This window comes from Ptychodera flava, chromosome 11, assembly GCF_041260155.1.
Source record: "Ptychodera flava strain L36383 chromosome 11, AS_Pfla_20210202, whole genome shotgun sequence".
NCBI lineage: Eukaryota > Metazoa > Hemichordata > Enteropneusta > Ptychoderidae > Ptychodera > Ptychodera flava.
In genome coordinates, this window is record NC_091938.1 from 6,852,179 (window position 1) to 6,867,213 (window position 15,035).

Sequence of the window (15,035 nt, forward strand, 5' to 3'; positions counted from 1 at the left end):
TCTGTAAACAACAGTCAAGTAACAGTTCCTTCCATCCATCCATCATTCTGCACACGGATCCAGCTGTCCATCCATGCACGCACACATAAATCATTCCACACTTCCTTTCGTTCACCACTGACCAACCCATCAAAACACACTCTCCTTACCTGCCGTCCTTTTGTGCAGCACCGTTTTCCGTAATAGTTTTGATAAAAATTCCTAATTTTTCCAGGCCAGCATCAGCACCTACGCCCATACCAATTATACTCAAACCCAGACCCTCTTGACCTGCAAGAAAACCACAATCCATTGTTTTATTATGTGCACTGAAAGAAAAGAGACCCCGAGCTTGTTGTGCAAATACTACTAGCTATAAACTTGGTATTCAACCTAAATTTATGTACAGGGTCAATACATTCAATGTCACCAAAAATTCCAGGCCTTTCAAGGCCCTTTTGAACAATTTTCAAGGACATCTTAAGGTCTAAAATAACATTTTCGAGATATTCTTTTTACAAGATATCACTTTATATACCATTTTATATATCATTTTTATGATTTACAACTGATCATCTTCTCGTTTTTGAACATTGTGGGTGGATTATCAATTTTCCAGAACTTTCCAGAACTCAATTTCATTTTCAAGGACTTTTCCAGAACTTTCCAGGAGGCTTTCAAATTGAAGGACCCTCCGGGAGTATAAGACCCTGTATGTAGAGAATGGCTAGACTTCCATATTGCATGAAACAACTGGTCATGGAACCACAAATATGTTACGACACAGGTGCTTCCTGCCTGTTACAAAAACGTTTGGCTCCATCTGTTTGAAGTGTTTCTTTTACACGCAGAGAAGAAACAATGGGACTGAACAGACAGTGTGCAAAAATGGCCGGATTTGGTTAAAACAGGAAGGTTTCTGATACAGCAAGTCATGGTCACTCTTGCACCTGGTAAACAGATGCATAGTTAGTGGTAGGAACAAGAAAGCAGGTGATATGCAAAGTTTGGATTACACTGAACTAGCAGTGTGTGTTGTATGCACTGGTTGAACACTGGAAGGCCAGATTTTTTAAACATTTCGAATACAAAATCACACATTTATGACATCTTAGCATCTAGCCTAGTGACAGCCATGACTCCAAATTTACAGTCTACGCTGACATTTTATACATTTAACCCTTTCACCCCATTACTCTGTGCAGAGGTCCTTCTTTGCCAAAAGAAACAATGAGATCAGGCCAAACCATTAGCAGAAAAGGGGTTAAACAGTATATCCAAAGTACATGTAGCCCTAAATAGGCATGCAAGTGAATAATAGCATGCACACATGTAGCACGTGCTCGACCTAATTACATGATAAGAACTCCACATTTCTGAAGGTAGACGGGGCCTTAGAGCTTGGTCCGGCTTTATTTTTCGTTCCGTTAATAATCCTTTGGTAATTGTACCAAAATGTATCTATTACAGGAATGTGTTGCCCATAGGGTGAGTTAAATTTGCAACCATATGCTAGCTGTTACTCCTTGCCAGGCAGGAGGCACAGAGTCTGGTCTGATTTGTGTACTATTGTGTCGGTGCTTGGCGTACAGCCGAAGTCGCAGCGCAAGTCTGTCATGCAGCTGTGTTGGTTAGTTGAGTGAAATTAAAATCCCCACAGTGAGCGTCCTTCTCTGTGGTTTTTAACAGTATTTCTAAATATTTCTTCTAATTCCAAATTCAGTCAAATATGCACCACAAAGTCCTTCCTGACAGTGACTCAACTTCACAGTAACTGATCATTGAAGGTACATGTACACAATGCCCGATGGAACTGAATTAACATATAAATGGACTCAATATGATTTCAACTTCAAATAACATGATTTTTTAACTTGCTTGAGGGGCTCAAAATTTTCTCAAGAAGAAATAAATGCTGAGCATATTGGTTATTATACTGAAAAAAGTTCATATTGGAAGTCTAAATATACATACACTTACTGTACAATACTTATGAAATTATCATAATTGTTTCTTTATACCCACAATGCATAGCAGTACAGCAATGGGACAGCCTAAACACTATGAGAGTTGTATTTATCGCTCAGAAGACTTAAAAATTTAAAAATATTCAAGAGGCAGAATCAATTTATGAGAGCTGATCTACACAGAGGGACGTAGATAATGTCTGACTTGCAGTACAGCAATCACATACTTTCTATGCATCTCAACGGCTATTCGTGATTACCATTCTGTGCACACGATGGAACAACGACTTATGCATGTGTCGTAACAAAAAGCAGAAAGCTCAGTATTTTATTGAAGCTATAATAAGCTTTTTATAACCTCCTCACACATTCTAGGCTGGCTACTGTAAACATTGGCTTGGAGGGAAGATATTAAAAACTGTAAGCTTTCTTCATAAAATTACGGTTTCTTTGCATATAAGATGAATGAAAGCCTATATGATAATGTTGACTTTTAATATTGATTTTTGTCTAAAGTGACAAATTTGTCTGGCATATAGCTATAAATTAACGCAGTCAAATTTTATGTCAAAATTTTGTGGGAAAGTCTGGTTGCAATCGTATACGAAAGAATCAACTCAGGCAGCTTATATTATGACTACTGTGGTAACTTTCCAAATGTAGTCAGCCTCTGACATGAATATAAGTAACACCAAAAGCATCGTAATATTTCCACATATGTCTGCCATTAGGATATACACATTTAACTCTTAAAATAGCAAAGCCAACGACGAAACATGCTTGAAATGTTTCTGCTAAACTGTCTAGACAAAATATGAACTTCATTTGCACAAAACTGGACTATCATATTCCCCTGAGGTGAAAATGTTGCTGCGAGAATTTATGCATGAAAATAAATATATTGCATGTAGCTTATTTCAGTGTTATTCTTATCAATACGCATGGTAGTGTTTGTTATGTCATCATTATACCGGAATGATTCAGATCACTGCAATGAATGTATGGCAATTATAAACAAAGGGCTCACGTCTCAATCAACACAGAAGAGCATCTTGAATAAGTGCATCTTGGTTCTCCAGAATTCACCAGAACATTTCTGGATGTATTCTAAAATATAAACATTCCTTTTTTCACAGGAAAGATGGACACTGAATGATAAGAGTGATTGATAGTAATTTCTTGGTCTGAAAAACAGTACATACATTGATAAAGTTGTGTGCTTCGCGTTTTTGGAAGTAAACATTAATGTTCAATGTTACAAAAATTAGTTTTAATAATCTTTCGAGTATTTCCTTTGTGTGCCATAATAAAGCACAATAATGAAGTAAATTACATCCACAAAGACTGTGCTATTTCATGAATGGATGCCATAGAAACAAACTCAAAAAAATTTACATCTACATTCCCAATAGAAAAATCATAGATCAGTTTTTTCATGAAAAACATGCGAGTCTCTTGAATGTTCCCATAGCTTTTTTCTAAATGTACAGAGGTAATGCTGTTCTTGAATGGAAGCTCTACTGTAGGTGTTAAGTAACAAACAAACAAATGAGGAAACCATAGTCTGGTAAACTTCCATTCTAAACAAGGGATGAAGGGGGGAGCTCTATCTATTATAAATGTATGGACACCAATTTACTGAAGGATGGTATTTGCATATGTTATTTGGCTGTTACTGTAACTATTACACTATAATATCCAAAAGTGTTGCACTAAAATCAGTCACAAATCATACATCTATAGCAAAGGTAGCCCTCTAGAGATTGAAGTCGTGATAGAGAAAAGGCTTAGACTGATGGTATTGAGGGAATGGTTACTGCTATCTTGGGGGTAGATGGTATGAGGTACACATCATTAAAATAACCTGAGGTTTAACCACTTCACCCCCATTTCCCAATGGAAAGGTCCAACTTTGCCATAGCACAACAACAGGATTGGGTTAAACCACTGTGGTGATGAGGTTAATGAATACAGATGAGACGAAAATCAATCAGCCTGTGAACGTTTTGCAATGACAACCATTGGAAGTATGGTCTGTACAGACTGAGAATCTGTAATGTGAAACTTAGAAATCTTACAGATAGGGGGGTGATCTGAATGCTCTGAACTGTACGTATCATGCTAAGGCAGTGCTATCATTGCCCATAAAGTCAAGCTAAAATTAATGTCAGGACAGACCAAACGCCAAGACCAAATATTATCAAAACTTAAAAACTATCTATTGTTGATTGACCAATCAGAGTGCTCAATTCAGGGTGTTTTATCTACTCGTAAAGCCTTGGTCACCAAATTCCAGAAACGAATGACAGCACCGTAGTAAAGTACTGTCCAATCAAAAGTGAACATGTCATATTCTGTAGACATCTGGTACGTTTTAATATTCAAATTTGGTAACACAGCGGAAACCAGCTGCAACACAAAATCTGCTGTGCCCTAGGGCATTTATATAATGTGCCCTAAGGCATTTATAGGATGTTCCATTACATTGGAAGGCTATTTCACAAATAACAGTTTTAATTCATATCCTAAACATGTTACATTGACAAAGGGGACGGTTGACGTAAAGACATTGAAAACGAAAATATATCAGTTAGGGGCGATGGTTTTTAAGTCGGATAAAACCCTCATACTCGGGCTCTTCTGGTATATAAAGTCCAACCCTACGATAAAATGTCTCGGCCTGCGGCCTCGACATTTTATCGTTGGGTTGGACTTTATATACCAGAAGAGCCCTCGTACTTGGGCTTTATCCTATACTTTAAGAGCATTAATCTTGACATGTGAATGTATACGTAATGGTAGCATGAAATATGCGTCCAATATATTATGCATCCTTTTACGTACATGCATATGCACAGTCCCTCTATCATGGAGGGACTGTGGTACATACAAATACAAAAGTTGTGATGATAAATTTGTTATGGGAATGTCACCTTGACAGCTTCTCATGGACAGTTTCATATAAACAAAATGCAAAATTTCTCATGAGAACGACTCCACATGTCTTCCTCCCTGACAAGATAGCCTTCAAGTTCAGGAAACCAAATGTCACTGCTTTGCCTAACTGATCTCCTGTGTTTATGACCAACTGAACTGCATGGGATGGAGTTGACTCTTTCACACTCCTCTTCAGCAGTGTACAATGAGGCCTTCTGTCTGATTTTAAGGTTAATAGTGTAACCATAGCTGGTACTAGCTGACTTGATTTCCCAGACAGCCCTGAGCTAGCAATGCAATCCTTAGTGTATACACAGTTGAAATGTTTTCACATCCAGACCTTGGGCATGCCACAGTCTGTGCAACACAGACCATATGTTAGTAAAGGCAGGCTCAGCCTGTTGGGACCAGAACAGTAGCCCAACGCACAGTAGCTACAAAATTATTGATATTTACATTTTTGGAATATTTCTACACCAAAATAAAATACCAACAAGAATCTCTCAATCTGACATTTCAACGAATGATTTATTTTAAGAGCGAAAACAGCATCATCACCAGGGCATCCACATTTTACTCACCCTTGAGAATACAAAGCCCTCAATGTCCCGCTGATCTGAATCTTAATCTAGAGCCGTCTTAACCTGACACTGACCTTTTTCCAGTTCCACAGGGAAGACATCCATCCGGTCCACTCGCTTCTCCAGTTCGTACTCCGCCGAGGCAGCAACTGGATCGACATCGTCATTCCGTCTGTCATAGTCTTCAAGTGCATACGTCGAATATACCTGGAACGACATAGGTGAATGTTGTGTCAGCGTATCTGTGACAGTATTACACTCCCTGACTGCTGATGGCATCATACAACTATTTCACTTATTCAAACCATGCCTGCTGTTTCACATGTTCTCTGGGAAAGTATCAAGGCAGGTCACACGTTTAATACTAAGACCAGTTCTCAAATATCACACAGCCTTAGATCAAAAGCAATGAAAAACAATTTCAATTATTATTGAATAAGTTTAATTTACGAGGTTTCCAATCAAAAACTTTCCTGAAAAAAATAGCACTACATGTTACAGTACTGCATGAAATTCTGGTATACCTTGTAGAGAAACACAAAAGGCGGTCTTAGCTCGGAAAATGCAAAGATATGACTGAACATCATTTAACCAATCAGAAGAGTTGTTGCAAGCATTTTGGCCAATGAAAAAGCTTGTAACATACAACGAATTAAGTGAAATCTACCAATGTGATATGCATCTACACAAGCTATGCTGTTTAACCGTCCAAACTGCAAAACCAGTTCTGATGATATATCACCATCTATCTATCAGAGACAGTATTAAAGCAGAAAAGATCACACAGATTATCTTTGACCAGGTCTCTTCATCCTAGGAGCGGGAGATCTTATCCTGTCACCTGACTTCATAGATATTCACTGGTCCTCAAAGGTTTTTTTAATGTGATGACAAATAAATCACTTTTGACAGGAATCTCAAAAACCAGTATTCCAGATGATAAGCATTTCTTGTTCATATGCCTCCTTTATTCCAATTTTTATATGTGACCTTCAAGTCAAGTTGACAACTAACAACTTAATGAATGGTACACCAGGTTAAAAATCAAAATTAAATCTGAATTTTTGTTCCATATAGTGATTATACAATAGTTGTGTCAGACAGTTTTAAAGTCACATTTTGGCAAACTAAAATCAAAGCAAAAACAGATTTTGTTACTTTTGCGGTAAGTCAATTTGAACTGATTAGCATGTTTTTCGCATTCAGTTGTTTGTTATACAGTTTACAGCCACATAAAATATTAACATCGGCTTATAGACAACTATTTCATTCTCATTTTTTCCTTTATGTCTGTTTATTTACTTGCATGGACATGATATAATTCTTTATATGTGGGTTATCATTCATTCCCGAATCCCAGAAACACTTTCCCTATACCTTTTTCATTCTGAGAGTATAATGAAAAGATCAGAAACATTGATTTTACTGAAGTCATGTGACTCAATATTCTTCATCTAAGATTTGTACATGTATAAGATAAATATTGCATAAATTAAAATATTAAAAATTTTTCCTTTCGTGTTCATGACTTATTTACATAAAAAACCTGTAAAAACATTAATATTTCACCATATTTATTAATACACATCAGTCTTACAATATAATGAAACACACATGACAGTTTAGAAAGTATTCTACAAACCAATGTTTGTTTTACCTAATACCTGTCTAACAACTGGACCTTGAGGATCCCTATTTGCAATAAATGTATGTAAAGACACAAGTATCCACAAGGCACAATTTGTATGAACAAGTTACAGATTGAAATCTTTCAGTTTTGCAATTAGGAATTTTATTCAGTACATCTGAGTAATCACATCAAATGGAGGCTGGTCCTTGTTGGCATGGTAACCTCATCCCTGGAAATGTGGGAAATCATACTGAATTGTTGGATCTCTATTACCGTTTTTCTGCTCAATTTTACAAAGAAGATCAGAGCAACAGATAGTCCATTCACGTACATGCTCTCCATATCTGAACAGGAGAGAGAATTGCCTCTATGCATTTAAAGATGTATATTGAAAGATAAAACAAATTTATTGTGCAAGCTGTAGGGTGAAATTTATGGCGTGACCTTGCCATGCAACTTTATTCTGTTCATTACACACACACGTATTCCTTTGCTATGTCCACTAAATCTGTAACAACCATGCAGTTTCACTGTTTAAAAATTTCACCAGGACACCTGGACTCGTAACATTCCATCAATTACCTGTACAGAAAACTTAACCCCATATGTATCATACAAACACAGGCTAAATTTTGGAAGGTTAAAAGACAGGGACACATTTGACATCTTGTATCTCACTCATTACACTTTTACGACTGTGGAATCAAGTACTGTCTTTAAAATGTCCAGTTTCTGTGCAAATACCAAAGTACCTATGCACATTGAGCTAGCAACCAAATCGAAAACTTGATGACTTCAAAATAAGTGTCAGCTGTACAGGCTGACTGACATGAAAAACTAATATACTAAGATTGAAACAACAATGAACTCTATACAATGGAATATAGAAATTCGATCAAGCTGTCAGATAATTTTCCTGCAATTTTTTATCCAAACAATTTCAAAAGAAACTTCCAACGTCATATCAGTTGAATGCTGGCTAAATTAAAGTAACTGACTTGGGTCAGCTGCTGACAACAATGGAAACCAATCAAATCAAAGCCCATTACCAATGAAATCTAATTTGGGGTTGACCTTGAACTTCGATGCAGACCCTGGGCAGACTTTGAACTATTCATGGAAAGGAAAATAGAGCGAGCAAACACGGAAATGTAACAGAACATTTGCATATGCAAAGTGATACATTCGTGGTCACGATATCCTACGGCCGCAAAGTCTTAGATGGTCACACGTAACAGAGGATTAAAAAAAGCAGGAACATAGAAAAACACACGATTTACTCATTAAACATTTCCCCTGCGAGTAGCATGAAATTTTTTTGCAATATTCATAGCAGTGACGGTGATAAATTAAATAATGCAGGGGGTGTTTTTGAAGCTGTTATACACGGTCCAATGCACCGTGAAACGTGCTGTAAAATGCATAACAGGTAGCTAGAGCCAATTCCCGATTCAAATAATAAAGTTATTGATATCCCCTTTCTGGCAGGCTTCAGTATTGATTGCCCATTTTTTTGTATACAATAATGAAAACTGAAATGGTATGAAGTCAAGATAAATGAACTGTCTTTTGAATTGCTCCATCAAAGATTCAAGCTGATAAATGAAGTATATGCCATGTTGTGACTGACATTTTCCTTTTGAAATATTCCATCGGATCAATTACACGTATACAGACATTGAGATTGTTGCTATGGTGTAATAGTACAGCCTTTCTGCTTTTTGTTCAACGGTCTTTCTGCGAGTTTATAGTTGCCAAAAACAGGCAAATTTTCATTTGTTTCACGAAATAAACCTGACGCTTTAATACTTGAACTGCAGACCACACCTCTAGGAGTGAATGGTTTCATCCATGAATAATACCTGTGAACCTACAAAGGTTGAAAAAACACAACTTCAAAGAATCTAAAGCAAAAAGTGTTCAAAGTATAAATGATGTGGTTACCTTGACCGTAACATTGAAATCCAGCGTTGGTGATTAAATTCAAAAATTATTGATCCACAGGGAAGCCTTAATATAAGAGGCATTTCAATATCGGTGTGTATGAACAGACTCAGAGGAAATGAGGCAGATACAAGGTCAATATTAATTTTTCTCTATTACCATAGAGCACCAAATAAAAGTTGAAATATTTTGCATAATTGCAAATTCATTTTTACCACCATACCTTCTGTTAACACATTTTCCCTGGAATATTCAGTGAGCACTATCACATGACAGCACTTGGGTGACCCCTCATAATATCTAGTCAGATGGCCAATATGTAAAACTGATACTAGTAACTTTTACGTATATTTCATAGGATTTCAATTTGGATAGTGCTTAAACTGACAAACGAGGGAAGAAAGTGGCTTAAAGTGAGCATTAATTCTGATCTTCAATGGCTCTTGAACTAGACACAATGTCATCTAATCTTGCAAATTCCCTCCATCTGTTCTCAATATAGGGTTGGATCTACTCTAACACAGCAGGCACGGATAACCTTCTTTTTTCAGTGTTTCCGCATGTTAAATGCTGGGGCATTACTCAGCTATCAATGTGAGTGTAGCCTGGTGAAGTGTTTGAAGTTACTGGGCAGTATACTGACATGAGCATTTCGTCTCAAATATCACTAATTTGAAATCGACCACATGAAATGAATCCAGTGATACATTTCAGATCCAGTCAAATGAAACAAACACGGCACGAAAGGTATCAAGTTTAATGTTCAATAAATATCTAGAGTTACACACTTTGTTTACAATAGAAATTAGAAATAGAAATATTTTTTATTATTTTTATGTTTGTCAACTACTTCATGGGCGTGTATGTTTCCATGTAACACAATATGCCAATGCCATGTTTTTACTGGTATCAAATTGCCTTTCATGGTCATTTTATGGCTTCAAAAGAGAAAAAAAATATTATGAATCTCGGAAGTTGAAATTCAACTTGTCAGCAAGGAATTCTGCAAAAAAACCAACACTGTCATTCAATTTCACTACACCTAGAAAGTAATTTCCTGTCTTATTTTTGATTCAACTATTTTCATCATGAATAGAACAGATGGTTTGATGGACCAAATTGTACATTTAGGATGCAGTTTCACTATAAATCTTGAAAATACCCAAGGTTAGTTTGTCCATGCAGACTCGAGATTCCAAGCTCTACATGTGAGTCAAGGCAGCCTTTGGCCACCATGGAATTTCCATCACAGATGACGTGAATTTAAAAGGGTAAAATTGCACTTCCACTTGAACATGCAACTTCCTATGGAAATGAAGTAATGAAGTATTTGGAAGGCGGGGGAGGTTAACCTACATCTGTCTCTCACATTCATATGCTCTCCACCAGAAACACAACACTAGCTCACAGCTCACAATGATTACTTAGACTCTTAGAGATGAAAGATTCACTTCAGAAAAGGCCATGGCTTTGACAGGTGACACCAGCTTCCCCTCTCCATCATTTTATCATCATCATCTTCATTGCAAAATGTTATCAACAACAGCTGCTTGAGAAAGCACCGATGAAAATCCTGATAATGGAATAGAAGTGTCTCCGATAACACTGATAATTAGTTATTTCAAGAGTCCTTGTCCAGTAAAATATGACAAACACTTTTTCACTATCAATTGGCACAAATTAACAATATCAGTACAAATTTATGCAGCACTCTTTATAGTACAATTTATACATGTATATCTTTAAATTCAATTCATATGATTTTCATACAGGCTTTCGTTCCAAATGCCAAAATTCAGGTTCACCTACATCTTGGGAAGCTATAGTATTTTTGCAAAGCATAGACGTGCATAGGTAAACATTCTACAGTAATATTGTCAGTTTATTATCTGATTTAAGGGTTTTTATCGCGCAGTTTTTATTAAAAGCTGCCCAATCTTTACACAGAATACAAAAATATTCCCCATTTCCAATAAAATCCTTTTCATGCAGCAATATTTTTATGATTAATACGTTCAGAAAAGAATAGTGCTGGCTGTAATTTGCTTTTATGAGATCAGCTCCAGCACAATGACAATATCCAAACCATTAGCAAAATGCATTTCACAGACTTTCTATTTTTAATGAAGACTCCGAATATAGACTCATTAGTTTTAAAAATGACATCACAGACATACAATACGCTGCCTTAATCACGTCCAAAGCAATCTTGTGATATTTCTTCAATAATGCTTCCCAATTTTCGGCAATTTATCTTTCACTGTCATTGAGTTTCTGTAACAATAAAATGCTATCACACAACATCGATTTTGTTGGCAACAAATTATGCCCTCGTTTGAACTCACATCGATCATCAGCCAAAGTTTGATACGGCAAAATGTTGCAAGAATTGGACTGGACAAGATTGTGAGATTTTGCTGGGAAATTTTTTTTTTATGGCAAACAGAAGTGACGTTCAACACAAAGTAACAAGCAGTAGTTTACCCAGAATTCAGTTCAGCCAGGTATCAATGCAACTTAGGGCCAACAAATACAACTGCACGTACTGTGTTAGTTTAACTTTTGAACCCTGTGATAAAAATCCAGATGTGCTAAATTACCTTGTGAAAGTGATCCTTGTGCTAAATATATCAGGCAAATGGCGAGGGGCTGGCTTGTCAAACATGACAACAAACAAACAGTAAATTAATTGTTGACTTTAATATCTATCAATCAGTATGGTCATAACAATAAAAAAAAAGATTTTATGCACGAATTTAATTTCAGGCAAAGATTCCTCTCAAAGCTGACCTGTATTGTATACCTGCTTTGGGATAGCTAATAATAACACACAAACTAACTATGAACTCATTCAAAATGAGGTCAATATATCCAAATACCCTTCCTTTTTATATACTGGGAGATTTTTTCAAACTAATAATAACAGACAAACCACTATGAACCAGTTTCAAAGAGGTCAATATTTTTCAATATCCCCTTCACATAAGGAAGATAATATATAATATCAGCTTCTTTATAAACATAATCGTTTCTCAAAGTATCAACGACATTGACACTGTTGCAATATGCAACCAGTTTGCAGCATGCAACCTGGGCTTTTGATGTGTGCAAAAAAATCTGTGGATATACAGAAGAAAGGCTCAGCCTGCACTAATCACCATGGCAACAGCGACCCACTCCTTCACTCCCTGCCTTGCTGACGCAGTCAAATCCTGTCTGCTACGCACTTATACGCCCAGCACAAATCAATACTGGTTGTTTCAACTCAAATATAATTTCATCATGCAGTGGAATAGCGCACAGAAAAGAACCATTGAAAAGTTTGCATTACCATAAATGAAACATAGGGCCAAAGTCCCTGAAGCTACTATAGACATGGATACAAAATTAAGTATTTCCTGACTGTATGAAATTATCTCACTAAGGTCATCCTAGGGATATGTAAACCAAATATTAAAGCTGTCTGACCAGCGGTTTTGAAAAACAAGCGACTTAACAGTTGACAGAGCTCTGCTGTGTTATGTAGAGAATAACCTTTTGTGACACATGTATGTATTGATGAAGAAGCTGGATATCTTTGATAGCTCATTTCAGGATGGCCTGACCAAAAATGGAAAAAAATTCCGTAAAAATACAGATTTGCATATTTCATCAGACTATATTAGTCTATAATAGCAAATAAACGAGAGTTAATTACATTCTAATAAAAGTAAACAAGACTTGCTTAAATCAAGATTTACGTCATAAAAAACAGCATATCTGTCAGGTTATAAAGAATCTTGAGCTGGTTATCTTTTAATATCAGTATTTTCATCCTATTAACCAAGCACATTTTAACTTTCAAATTAACATTGTAAGTAAGTTCTGTTGAATAAGTTGAGACTGTACGTACTCAGAGAAAGCACACTGAAGAGACAAATGTTTGAAACTTAAGAAGTTCAAGGTCATCAAAAGCATTATAAGGAATCATGTTACACTTTCATTGCACTGTTTACATAGATTGCATAATTGCTATAAATAGCACATGAGGAATCTTACAGCCCAGCTTTACCATAAAAACCCTATCACTTTGACCACTCTTTTAATTGACCACTCTATTTTTTTCCTCAAAAAGTAATCTTATTTTATCCTTACCTAGTCAACCATAAATGGAAATTAGAACTTTCTCTATCTCTATTTATTTGACCACCCTATCATGACAAACTATTATGAGCAATTTCTTTTAGATAACATAAATGGTGGTTCAGAATATATCAAAGTTGGGATTCAGGAAAGTTGCCTTTACATGTTTTAATCCTCAATTCACTATGAACTGTCAAAAAAAGTTGAACTTTCTGATAATTCCACACTAAAATTATTTTGGCTTTGATGATTTCCTAATTAATTCAATTATTTAAAATCATATTAATTATTTTTTCTGGGTGAATTGATAGGGTTTATACAGTACAAGAATTACATACAATGTAAGTCAAACTTTGACCAAAAATGACAAAAAATTCCTTAAAAATACACATTTTCATATTTCATAACAATTTGAACAAATCTAAGTTGGGTTATCCCTAGGGACCTGTATACCAAATAACAAAGCTGTCTGACCAGCGGTTATGAAGAAGAAGATTTTTTACCAAAAACACCTTTTTTGGCATTAATTTGCCTATTTTCAACCAGTATCAAAAAGTTAAAAAAAATAGTCTCTCAAAATCATATTTTTCATCTACACAACAAATATCAAATCAGTAAGTACTGCGGTTCTCAAGATATTTGAGTGGACGGACGCCTCACAAACGGACATACATACATACATACATACATACCTGTGTTTCCTCTGGCTTCTGAAATTTTTTAGTAAATTTACGAATTGGGTACTGAAATACCAATTTTAATAAATTTTGAAATTCATAAGTAAACTTAACCGTTCCAATACAGAATATCATTCAATCAAATTCAAATTAAGTACAACATGTGCTTAGACAGAACTATTTTGAGGTTTGGGGCCTTCAGCTCTCAATCAACTAGCTGCTTCCTTGCATTCGTATATTTACGAATCAACAATGAAAAAAATTAGTAAATCATCTAAAAAATTAGTAATTTTACGAATTTGAGAGTGGCAGAGGAAACACAGCATACATACGTACATACATACAGACTGACGACGGACGCCGAACGGATACCCATCCCAATAGCTTCTATAGACTATAGTCCATAGTAGCTAAAACTAGATGCTATCGAATTGTTTGTAAATTTTTTTTCTGAGACAATTCATGTGCTGACGGACAAAAAAATCAACAGAAACTATAAATAGTGCATTTTACCTTTCTCCTCAGAAAACTCTCCGTCTCAGATAAGAGAAGTTTTGATATAAATTTGTGATATTTGATCTAAAATCCTGTCCTAGAAAATCAGCAAAATGAAAAAGAATTTCTTCTGACTTAGAATTATGATCCCACATGTCACACTGGCGTCGTGCGTTTTATAAACTACACTTAATGTAAAAGGGTGACTGTTAAATCAGTTTCATGATGTTGTAACTGGAGTATTTTTGTTCTGATAATTCACTAAAATGACCATTGTGAGATTTACGCTATTTGATTACAGCATCCCTGTGATCAGATTAGCTTTTCACATGTCTAATAAGCAATTTGAGCATGACGACTGCTGTCAACTGTTCCCGTTCACAGTGGGGTTAAAACTCCCAGTGATTTTGATTGTTAAAATTTCATAACTCTCTCGGAAAAGTGACGTACATCCTTGCTTGCGACTGGAATGAACTGAACTTGTGATCTCTTGTTTAAATTCTGACTGATAATATAAAGGTAGTACTGAAAAATTTCAAACCTTTAGACATTATTTTTCCAACATGTGTTCAGACAGTGGACTATTTTATGGTCTTCATATTTGGTACACAAACGGCTGAATAAAAAATACATTATTGTTGGCAAAAAGTCTGAGTGGATATTTTCTTTATTGACTCACCCGTAAAAATGGAATGAGGAATAT

The 15,035-nt window shown here is 35.8% G+C and overlaps 1 protein-coding gene across 18 annotated transcripts in view; it reads right to left on the minus strand.

Moving 5' to 3' along the window:
• LOC139143389 (titin homolog) overlaps positions 1-15,035 on the minus strand; it is a 153,710-nt gene that overhangs the window by 34,971 nt on the left and 103,704 nt on the right. For all 18 annotated transcript variants that reach the window (XM_070713681.1, XM_070713673.1, XM_070713669.1 and 15 more), the window contains exons 3-4: positions 5,539-5,671; positions 150-270 (exon numbers count right to left, since the gene is read on the minus strand). In XM_070713681.1, coding sequence (XP_070569782.1) covers positions 150-270; positions 5,539-5,671 — 254 coding nt within the window. The remainder of the gene's footprint in view (positions 1-149; positions 271-5,538; positions 5,672-15,035) is intronic.